Here is a 12299-nt window from a genome sequence, read left to right as displayed (position 1 = left end):
GGCCGGTCTCGGGGCGCGCTCAGCGTCCGAAGGGGCCGCTTGCAGCCGCACCTCCTCGGGCAGCGGGGCGCGGCCTCACTGCGCTCTCGCCCCCCGCGGGACATGGACCTCGCGCGCCTGTGGCCGGCGCTGCTGCTGCCTCTGGCGGCGGCGCTGGATTTCAGGTACCACCACCAGGAGGGCATGGAGGCGTTCCTGAAGAGCGTTGCCCGGAACTACAGCTCCATCACTCACCTGCACAGCGTGGGGAAGTCCGTCCGAGGTAGGGCCCGCGCGCGCAGGTTCCCACGCCCCGCGCGCCGGGCGGGCGGGCACTGCCGTGTGCGCTGCTTGTTTCCTGGTTTTGTTTGCTCTTCCATTCTGTTGTCAGGAGAGGAGGGAGAGGAACTGAATTTTACTTAACTTCATTCTAGTTCAGGGTCACCGACTCCTTTGCATTATTGGAATCCTGCCCTTTTAAATCTTACAAACATTGTTTATCTAGGATGTGTGTTTTAGTTCCTTTTCAAGATAAAAGTCTCCCGTGGAAGTATGGGGGCTTTTTGTTGTTGTCGTTGGCTTCTTTAAATATGATTTTCACTGTTAGTATAATTTTTGAGTCATTTTCACGCTAAAATAATGCAGTTTTGTTAGTGAAATTTCTGTGTCATCAATAATTAGCCCCAAGGCTTGAACTGCTGCGGGGGAGAAGTCGCTGTGTGACTAAAGGTTGCCTTTAAAGCGCACCCATTTGAAGAGAACAGTTTCTGGGCAGTGTGTATGTGAGCAGTGATTGGTACTCTACCTAGCATTTTTATGTTTGTCTTTTTAAAAATTTAGAAACCACATGTATAAAAAAAAGAAACCATATTTTTTCTCATTTGGGGGGACAGCAAATCTGAACCATAGGAAAACTTTTTGTTCAAACTCACCCAGTGAATTTTATAGCCAGGATTACCACCAAGATCATTTTAGACAAGGCAAAAAATTTTATCAGATATTATTGCTTAATTCTCTTTTATTACATTAAGACCCCTAAACACAGTGCTAGAAAACTTAATGCTGGAGTTAAAAGTTTCATAAAGTTTATGCAATTTGGATCTTAACATTGTGAGGTTTGTTCACACTCTACCTGGACTTTAGCTCTGCGTTGACTTTTCTTTCAAGGCTAAGTTATTAATTGCTTTGTCTTGGTTCTGTACCTTGTTTGCCCCTCCCCCAGTTTCTAAAGACTAGCCCGCTCAGCCAAGAGTATAAAACTAGAACCTTTCCTTTGTTCCAGCGTCCAGCACTTTGGACATGAGTTCAGCTGGTTTGATGTCTATTTAAAATCCTGGAAATAAATCCTCCTTTTCCTCTAAAAAAAAAAAGAGTCTTAATCACCACATTCTTAAGTAATCTTTCCTTTTTAAAATAAGATCATGATTCTATATTAAGTAGAAAATATTAGGATGCAAAGCAAAATAAAAAATCTGAGCTGTGCATCAGAGTACCTTTATTTTTAAACAATATTGCCAAAGAACTCGTGCCAGAATTCCTCTATATTGCTCTGTAATCCAAAATTACAGAGGTTGGCTGTGTGAGAAATCATATCTTGAATCAGTACATGTATTCAATCTTTTGAAATCTTTTCCCCCTACAGTTAGAGTGTAGCAGTTTTATAAAATCTAAGAATACTAATTATATTAATAAAGGAAATGCAGGACACAGCTAGCTTGAGCTATTATTCAGTCATCATTTAAACCACAAGATGATGAGGATATTATTAATTTTGAATACTAAATGATTTTGGAAAGTTTTTATATTTCCAAACACAAAGTATTTGTGAAAGATGGTTCCCAAACATGCGCTGGGTATTCTGATCTACCTCAAATGAAATCAAAGGAAAGGAACGTGCATATCAGCATGATAATTGGTGATTGCCTATCTTTTTCATTAGATAGACAATTTCCCTCACCATTCTGCCCTCTGGTATAGGTTGTTTCCTTAGCAAGGGGGATTTGTTAGACGTATGATTTATCCATTTTTCTTAACTTGGGCAACCTTACCCAGAAGTGAAGTCATATTTCTGTCCTAATTGGCCAGATGCACTTGTTGTTTTGTAAATACGTATCACACCTTTTCTCATTGCTGTGGTTGTGGATTGTAGTCTTTAATTACACATTTTTCCATTTCATATGACTTCATCACATATGTCTATAAGGTGACATTCATGCTCTTGATCATATGAATTCTCTTAGTCACTCACCTCTTTGGGGCACTGGTATAGTTTCTGATTATCTTTGTTGTAAATAACGATGATATGAAACTATTGATACACATCATGATAGTTACTTTCTATTATAATTTGTGATTTTTTCCAACTTTTTACTTTGAAATTTTTGAAATCCACATGGAAGTGGAGCACACATATAGGGGACACTTTTACGCAGTCTCAGCCATAGTAGAATTAACTATATTTCAGTTGAACCTTTTGGAGCAAATCTCACTAACTAGTGACATAGTTTTTTAAAAAGCCTGGGTGAAACAAGAAAGCCAACTCAAAAAATGAAAGAAAGAAAAGCCCAAAAAGGCTCACCACTCACCGATTCACACACTCACTAACCCCCATGTTTAAGGGAGCAGCAGCTGCCCTTCTTGCTCCTTCGGCTGGGTGGCAGGCTGACGGTTTCTTCACGGATGCAGCCATGGGAGGCCAACAGAGGTGTTCCTCCTCCTCCACCGCCAGGTACTCCTTCAAATATGTGTCCTCGTGGACCTCCCGGGCCGGGCTCCCCTCACCCCCACCATCACTTTCTCTTTTTCCCTTAACAGACCAGAGGGGTTCGGCTGACTGCAGCGAGGAAGCTGCCATGCTGTACACAAAGCCCAAGGGCTGTTTCAGACAATTTCCTACCACCTACTTGAAGAATCTTGTCTTACCCCCTACCGAGTGTAATCTTTATTTTTTCTGAACAAGGAAGGGTATAAAGGGAAAGGGATAGATAAGTCTCTGTTACCAGGTACTTCCCATGCAGTAGGCGTTTCAGTGCATTCTTTCAGTCTCAGAAGCTCAAAGTAGGCATTATCCTACTTGTTAAATGAGGCACAGAGAGGTTAATTAAACTGCAGAAGATCACACAGCTGGTAAGAATTAGAAGGAAAATTAAAACTCAGGTCTGCCAATCTTCGAAGCACATCCCTTCCCCTTTAAAGAAACAGTTTGCCACAAATGGAGACGGTCACGATACTTTGCCAGGTGACAGTGAGCACCATCACAGCCTAGACAGCAACAGTCTGAGCACAGGCTCTGCAGCCCCCAGCCCCGGGCCAAGCTCTGGACCCCACTGCGCGACCCTGGGCCTTCAGAGGAGTGTCTGGCACGTACTAAGTGGCAGCCAACATCTGCTGCTGTTGTTATTATTACTGACACGTTTCTAAGAAAGAAGTTACATCTAAAACAGTTTTTAAGAATTCAATTCATATAAACAAATTGCCTTCTAAAAGACTGTATTGATTTATCATCCTTTGAAAAATATATGTGAAAACTTATACAACTTTTACTAGTTACAAATGAATGCTGTGATTAGTGGTTTGAACGATAGCTGTAGCATCTATTTCTCGTTGCATTTAAAGCATAAGGGAGAATTTACTGCTCGTGCGTTCTCTTCACTTGCACATATTCAAAGCTTTGCTGGTGTTGCCGTTGTTGTTGTTGGCAGCAGGTCTTGCTGTGCAGTCTGGGCTGGCCGTTTCTCATAGGTGCCAGAGGTGTGGCCGGAACCAAAGTTTATTTTGTGCCTCGAAGAGGGTCCTCAAGCCTTTTGCTGTGAAGTTTTCTCTGACGCCTGTTTCTCTGTTCTTGTCCCTACCTTGCTCCTCCGCCCGCCACGCCCTCTGCACCCCAGCCCTTAGGGTTCTGAGAGCTGACAAGCATTTTCTGTCAGCCAAGACCTTGCTGTGCTGAGTGATCTCCACTGAAATTTCCTAGTACCTTTTCGATGCTCATGACTTCACCCCAAGCAGTTCAAATCCCGTCTTTTGGTGTAGAGTTAGGACTTTTCCCTACATTGCCAAAGCTCTTCCACTATAAAACAAGAAGAAGGTTTACTGATGCGCACAGGTGGGTGGACTCCCACTCACCAAGCTGCCCTCTTTCCTTTGAGCTGTTGAGATAAGAGTAGAACGTCTCATTAAAGACAGTACCGCCCCCTAGGGGGCGGTTTGGAAACATGAAAGGGAGCTTTAGGCCATCGTTTAATAGGTCTCTGTGGGGGAAGACTTTCCCTCCTGATGTGTCCCCTTGATGTGCCTGTCAGCAATGCACAGGTTGGTCACGCACAGTGAAAGATTTTCCCCCCAAGATTTTCTGATACCCTCCACAGGTGAAAGACCAGGTCACATATCTCAGCCTAAAACCAAACTGTACGTGCAAACATGAAGTACTTTTTTACCCACAGTTTTAATATATTCTGAACTTTGCAGGAATGCAACTATATGTGAACTGAAGGAAAATTATAATTTTGTTTTGCTCTCAATGTGAGATACTTCACGTTCAGAAAATCCTGACAACCAGCACCCACAGAGCTGACTCATTCTGCATTTGTAACCTGGGTTCTCTGCAGCTCTCCAGGAGAGAGACACAAGGTTCTGACTTTCTCATGATGTCTTCTGGTGGAGTCACCCCCAAGGTTTACATTCTGATAGCAAGTTTCATGTAAATTACTTTCTTTTTATTTCTCCTTTATGTACAGTTTGAACATTGTATTGGTTTTCTTGAAACTATGTGAATGTGTTTTGTATTAATCGTATGCCAGCATAGTAAAGTAGGAGTTGTAAAATATTTGACATGAAAAAAGAGGCATGACCCATTGCTCTAAAATCATGGGCATGGTGGTGCTAGCCTAGAATTCTAGTCCTCAGGAGACTGACGCAGGATTGCCGCAAGTTTGAGGCCAGCCTGGCCTGTATAGTGAGCACAAGACCAGCCTGAGTGATATACTGAGACCCTGTCTCAAAAAACAAAAGAATAATAAAAAATAAATAAAATCATGGACCTAGAGAGCTGATAACCCACTTTGAGTTTATGTATCCACATGCAAAAGTTCTTTGTTCCTGTTTGCTGCTCATCAACAGTGTACTACTACCGTAGGTAAAAACTGGTGACTGCAGTATCTAGACTTGAGATACGCTAGCTGCCATTCACACTGTTTCCCCCTTTTAGTTTACTTATCTATAATGTTCCTTTCTCTAAGAGTACGGAAAAGATTAAAAGACCCTTAAAGTGAAATCATTTTTTAAAAGATTATATCAAATACCAGCATGCATTTGGGTTAGGGAAAGGAAATCAAATCTATCCAAATCTTCTTGTCTACCAGTATAAAGCAAATGACAGTCTTCCTAACTTCATATCAATTAAATGTCATATCGTAGTTTGCTAAGAGACTCGTAAGGCCTAATTTGACTTCGTTAAAATAAAACAGACACAAGTTGCACATCAAAAATACTTTCTTATCCCTGTTTCCTGAGGACTGCTTGGTGCCAGTGTTTAAAATGCATAAACATTCTGATCCATGACCCTTCATATCCACACCTTTGTCCGGCTCAGCTGGACGGCTTCATCTCCACTGCACCAAAAGAAAAAAAATGTTGCCAACTTCAAACATACGCGCTCCTCACCGGCTTCCCAGAGTTGTCATGAGCAACCCAGTGTGAAGGTGGCAGCCTCACATGGGCCAGCACGGCCCTGCTGATGGTGCTGCCTACACGAAGCCTCTACCCTAGCCCAGCCTCGTGGGAGAAGCCAAGGGAGTCCCATGCTGTTTAAATAAGGAGCTCTCACCTAGTTGCTTATTTGGTTTATAAATTCTTCCGATAGGGATGTCTCTAGGGAAACTAGAACTATGCTTAAAGACCCTGACGTAAGTGATGCGGTCAGGTGAAATTGAGCGTAACATCACATTTTTAGAGCAGGAACGGATATTAAAAACCATTTGATTATTTACTCAGTTCATTGAAACTTAGTTTAATTCAGTTCAGCGTTGCCTCCTCCTCCACGCAGCCTTCCTCTGTCCCTGAGCACAGGCAGAATGCTCTTACGCTCCTCTTAACGTCTCCCGGAGCTCTATTTTCCTTACGCCTAGAAGCCAGCAGCCAGCCTTTGCTCTGCTTTGCGCCCTGGGCCCAAGTATGTGCTTATTATATGTAACAGGTAACGTAAGGCACAACCCTAAAGAGGTTTTCCATACTTATTTAATGAGACATAGGAGTTTAAAGAAGCTGTTGTATATTATTGTAAAATATGCAAGTGTGTATATTTTATATAATTCTGTGTATGGCAAGTGATGTGTGTAACTAATATACATCTTTATATAGTTACATATATTGCATGGTTGTAAGAACGTTAGTGCAAGAAAATGGCTTTTTTTTTCATTATGGCCTTTTTTGCTAACACTCATTTTAAAGCAATTAGTATGGTGACTTAGGTAGAACTGAACTGCCACAGTTTTATCTCAGCTCAAGCAAGATAAGTCGCTGAAATACAGCTGGGGGCCTCAGAGAATTTAGTGTCTTTCAAGCAGTAAAAAATGTAATTGAGTTCATCACTGACAAGCCTAACATGATTCTTCCCCATCCCTTCCCCTTAGCTGTCCCACCCCAGTACTGGCCAGATATGTGTAAAGAACAGAGAAAGTGGGGCTGGTGGTGGAGCTCAGTGGTAGTGGAGCCCGGTGGTGACTGAGCCTGGTGGTGGTGGAGCCCCGTGGTGGTGGAGCACTCACCTAGCACACGTGAGGTCCTAGGTCTCAGCACTGCAGAGAGAGGTGGGGAGCAGGGAGAAGAGAAAACACAGATTTACCCCTGCCACTCCTGCCCACATTGAACAATGTAAGTGTCCTTGGTTTTATCTGAACAGTGAACAGTGCAACAGCAGTTCAGGTGACTGTAAACAAAAGTGAAAAACAAAAGTGAAAAGATAAAGTGGGATGAGGGACAGGGAAGGAAAAAGTGTCATATGAAAAAACCCTTTTTCCCTCAGAGTTAAGCAAAGATATGAAATCCCTCAATTTCAGGTGTCGTTTTCCTTCTCCATACTCAGCAGTGCGTGGATGTCAGATGAGTGCACCTGACGTGTTTCATTATTCTTGCTTGAGAAAAGCACAGGTTTTAGAAATACACTGGTAAAGATCAGCCAACTCTAACTTTTAGTCCTTATTAAACGTTCAGTCCTGTGCAGCCTGTTGGTAACTCAGTGGAACCTGCTCACTGAAACCCCTTAACAGGGGTCTTTCCACTGCTGTGAAGAGGTAGGTATCCAGGGACAGGTGGGAAGCACAGGATCAACTTACCATGGACAGTTCCACAGGAGTTCTTACTGTTTTTAATCAGATTTATTTATACCTTACTAACAATACCAAATGTACGTGGAGTTAAATTTTAGGTTAAAGGTACTCAACTGGGAAGATCTTTCATGTTTTCTATTGTTCTTTGGGATCAAATAATATTACTGTAACAGAGATAGCCTAGAGATAGGCTTAGTTGATTTTTTCTGTGTTGCTGGTGGGCTCCTTTTTATTGGCAAAGAAACACAAAGATAAATTAGGAAATGCCACATTCTATCCTGAACAAGCATTTTAGTAGGATTTAGTCATCTTTTGAATTTTGAGAATACGTACTTTGAAAACACATACTTTTAAAAGTATAAGCTATGTTTTCATGTTTTATAGAGTACAGTTCCAAGCCAGTACCATGTCAGTTGTAGAGATTTCCAAACTTTTTAGACTAGAACTCTGTAGTCAAATGATTCTTGCCTGGAAATGAGCACCATTCTCTCCATAGCAGGCACTTCTGGCTACGGATAGGGAAGCGAGCAAACAGCGTCTCTGTCCGGATGTTTCTCACACATGCTAGTGGTGGAGGCAAACAACAACAAAAGCAAGTGCAGATTTTGATAACTGCTGTAAAGCAATAAAGACTTCCATAGAAACAATTCTCCTAGACAGAATCTGATCTTATTTATCATTATACAGTAGTCCTTCTTTATCTGTGGTTTCACTTTCCATGATCTCAGTTATCCATGGTCAACTGTGGTCCAAAAGTATTTCGTGGAAAATTCCCTAAGTAAACAATTCATAAGTTTTAAACTGTGTGCTATTCTCAGTAGCACGATGGGATCTCAGGTCATGCCGCTTTGTCCAGCGAGGAATCTCAATCAGCCCTCTGTCCACTGTATCCACACTGTGGAAGCCACCTGCCTCGGGCACTTAGTAGCCAGATCGACTCTCACAGCACTGCAGTGCTGTGTTTAAGAAGTCCTTATTTAGTAGCCCAAGCACAAGAGCAGGGATGCTGGCCATTTGATTTCAATATATTGCTGTAATTATTTTATTTTACTTATTATTGTTAATCTTTCTCTATGCCTGCTTAAACTTTATCATAGATATGCATATATGTGATCTGGTGCCGTCCAAAGTTTCAGGCCTCACAAGGGGTGGGCGTCTGAGAATACGTTCCCTGTGATAGGGGAGACTATGGATTTCACACTGCCGAGACCACTGCGGTTCTCGTTCGAAAATGGTGCCTGGGAAGAACATGCTACTGAAAAGAGGGCAGATCTGAGTGGAGATCCAAAAGGTGAGCGTGAGCTAGCTCTTGTAGCCTAATTCACATCGCACAAAGTGCAAGTGCAAAGGCACTTCACTCAGGGCGAAGTGGGCTTGCTCCATTTTAAGAGCAGAAAGGAAACTCACAAAGCAGAGTACAGTGAGCAAGGGAGGGCAGTATCTGGGGCAGCTGGAGAGGGGCACAGGGGACAGATCACAGGCCTTATAAATCAGTTGTAATGTGCAGAGTTTGCATCAAAGGGTTTTGAGCAGAGAGTGATGTAATCTGATGATGTTTTAAAAAGATAATTTGGCTACTGAACAGAGAATTCATTAGAAGGGGGCAAGCACAGAAACAAGAAGAGTCCAAGTATGGTAATCTAGGCAGATGTTCGTTACAGTGATTTGGATTGAGACACGGTGTTAGGAGAAGTAGAAAGATGAGATATTTGCTTCGGAAATAGAACCATAAGTACTTGCTGATGGGGGAGGTGAGGAGAGGAGAAGTGCCAAAGGTGACCCCTTGTGCCTGGGCAGCTGAGGTAGTCAGCCTTTGATAACAAAATACCTGAAGTAAGAGGAAGAGATGATTACAGCTCACTCATCCCGAGGTCTTATCTGTGGCCACTTGGTTCTGTTGCTTCCAAGCCTGCGGTAGGCAGAACGTCATGGCCGGGAGCAGGTGGAGCAAAGCCACTGCTGTGAGGAGTAGCGAGCGCGAGGAAGGGGTCAGGGGCGCGGCAGCCCTTCGAGCCCCTCTCCCAGTGCCTTCCAACCAGGCCCCGCCTCCTAAGGTTTCTGTCTTCTCCCAAGATGCCGTTAAGTTGTGCACTCATTTCTGGGTGAAGCCGTTGAAGAGATCGGAGTGCTCACGAAGTGCTCACGACCCCGTCATTTCCCCGAAGCCCCACCTCTGAGCATTGCTGGACTGGACATCAAGCATGCAGCGCGTGAGCTCTGGGGGACAGTCCAGACCTGACTGCAACAGCAGCTCCGTGTTGGAATCCGTAGAACACCTGTGGTCAGGGTATCTAGGAAGCAGTAGGGTGTGTAAGTGGAGCTCTGAGGAAAGCGTTGACTACAGAAATAAACTTGAAGCCGTCAACATACAGGCGGTATTGGAACCCGTGGGACTAATCAGATAACCTAACTCTGTAATCAAGTGCACGACAAGCACGTACGTATAAAATAAAGTAATCAAACACAGCAGTGGAGACAGAGGAAATAAGCCCAGAAGGAAAAAAAAAAATGAAAGAATGCATGGCCAGGGATATAGCTCAGTGCTATAAGCACCTGCCTGGCAAGTGCAAGGTCCTGAGTTTGATTCCCGATACCAAAAAAAAAAAAAAAATCAAAGGCCAGAAGAGAGCTACAGGGTCCTTAAACATTCAGAGTTTGGTAGAGAACAGAAACAAAGGATGTGAAAATAAAATCTGCAGTGAAGTTTGGGGAACACTCAAAGTGGTGTGACAGCCATCAGGGAGGGGGCTGTTTCAGAAGGAGGGCGGTTCTGGGGCCCCGGAACCCCCACTCGTGATCTGCTGTAACCATTTCCTTTGCACCAAGTCCTGCTCAAAGAAGAGATTTATTACAGCAAAATACACAGTGCAGGAACAGTAGGATAAAGATACACTGTGGCCAAAGCTAGAGAGGTCACTTTGGCTTTTTTATCCTTTCTCTGAAGGGATCCCACCTATTTCTCGGGGTACATGTCCTAAGCGGGTGCCTGTTTCTCTCCAGCTATAAACTACAGGCATATGCAAAATGCCTCTACTCAGATAAGCCGATCAAAGTTTTGGAAGCAAAGAGTTTTTCAAGAGAGCCAGTCTCACAGTTAAGTGACCAGACAGACTGTACCCAGCCGGAGTGCAGACCCCTAACTAGGTACCCAGTAAACGGCGCGCGAGAATCTTCAAGTTTACTTCAGCTGTGCTTTTGCCTTATAAATCCTGACCCACTGCTCGGTGCAGAAAGTAACATGAATAACCAGCAAACATTTCGGGACTTTAGTGCTCAGAGCTCGGCTCAGTGTCACTGCTGTGGCTGCAGGTCTTCCCAGAGATAATCAAGTACTGGGTGAAGCAGGCTGGCTGCACTAACTCTTTCCCCTGAAGGCCATGGTTACTGCTGAATGCTCCTGGAAGTCAGAACTGTAAGGCTAAGTGATATGGCCCAAAGTGTAATTAATGACATTCTCCTTTCGTTCAGTTTATTCAGTAAACATTTATCAAATGTCCAGTATAGTTCATGGCATGTGCTGGCATAAGAATCTGGAGGTAAAGAAGCTAGGCAAGGTCCTGACCCCAGTGAAGTTGGGGTGAACAGGAGGTAAGACACGTCCAGTAAGTAAGTACGGACTTGACCAGCTCTGGGGGAAAGAATGGTCACGAGACTTGGCGTAGCTGAGACCTGAAGGGTAAAGAAAAGTCAGCTGGAGGAAAGGGGCGACAAGACAGTAAGCAGCATCTTCAGGCCTGAGGACGAAGGACTTTGACCTTGAGGAAGGAAGGGAGCCCAGTGTAGCTGCAGCAGGGGAGGAAGGAGGACGCGGAGGCCGGGCACGCCCTGTTAAAGCCTTTTTGCTTCATGTAAGGGGAGACATAACCATCCTAGAGATGTATGCCTAAGAGGAAAATGACAGATTTGTTTTCTTGATTGGAAAATTTATGGTAATTTTACAGTTAGTTTTGTATTATAATAGAGATTCTTTTAAAGAAATGCAGTAGAGCGGCAACTTCAGAAACAAGGTAATAATAACAACAGAGTAAGAAAATTCAGACATGCCATGGTGGGTAGACCAGAGCACCAGTGAAACATAATATATAATGTTAAGTGTATAAAAATAATGACAGCTCCTAAGAATACTCAGAGTGAACAGTAATTATTTTGCCCTGTGGAGATCATGGGTCAGGTGTTACCCCTTAGCAGTATATAAGAAGACTGAGTCTGTATCTCATCAGGTGTGACTTCAGCAGGGTTATGTGCCATAACTGGACCAAACTGTTTAGTTAAACTTTAGAGCTAATTCATTGTTACATGTGGAATTTATTAGAAATGATTCAGTAGTGCCAGGTGGGATGGCACATGCCTATAATCCCAGCACACAGGAGGCTGAGGCAGGAGGATGGCTCGGAGTTCAAGGCCAGCCAGGACTACACACACCCTGTCTCAAAAAATAAACAAATAGAAGAAATACCACAGTATTGAGGAACAGATAGTTGGACTTAAAAATAATATTGGAATATTGTTGATATGGATTTAAATTATCTCTGCTTTGAGACAATATGTAGCAGCCTTGACGGGAAACTTAATTCTGGTCTTGTTTTCTAGGTAAGCTACTTGGTGAACAGAGAGGATGGAAGAATTAAAGTGCAGATGCTAGCATTTGAGCATCTATTGTGTCAGGCATCGTGCTAGGTCTTTCCAGACTTACACGAAACTGTATAGAAACTCTGTGTTATAGGTGAAAGCAAGTTGATTTTAAACATGACAAAATTGCTGACCCAAAATCACACCTTGGTAACTGATAGATTTGGTTCATTAAACCAAATCTTACAGCAATTCATTTATTTTTTTTTATTTTAAAGAGTAAAAGAAAGATAACATAATAATAGGAGGGGCTTACCAAATTACATACAAAGTGGTAGGAAATTATCAATGGTTATTGTTTTACATATTGTTATCTATAAGATAGTTTCTCAGGAAAACAAATAGACAAATGATAGTGAGTTACAGACA

General features: G+C 43.1%; 1 protein-coding gene across 2 annotated transcripts in view; it reads left to right on the top strand.

The window, feature by feature from the left end:
• Positions 1-12299, top strand: part of Cpm (carboxypeptidase M) — a 63971-nt gene continuing 51672 nt past the window's right edge. For both annotated transcript variants that reach the window (XM_005397485.2, XM_013520938.1), the window contains exon 1: positions 1-262. In XM_005397485.2, coding sequence (XP_005397542.1) covers positions 103-262 — 160 coding nt within the window. In that variant the 5' untranslated portion in view covers positions 1-102. The remainder of the gene's footprint in view (positions 263-12299) is intronic.

This window comes from Chinchilla lanigera, unplaced genomic scaffold (assembly GCF_000276665.1).
Source record: "Chinchilla lanigera isolate Chin_1 unplaced genomic scaffold, ChiLan1.0 scaffold00057, whole genome shotgun sequence".
Classification (NCBI taxonomy): Eukaryota; Metazoa; Chordata; class Mammalia; order Rodentia; family Chinchillidae; genus Chinchilla; species Chinchilla lanigera.
The sequence above is the reverse complement of the archived record's forward strand: the minus strand, read 5'-3'. Positions and strand labels throughout refer to the sequence as shown.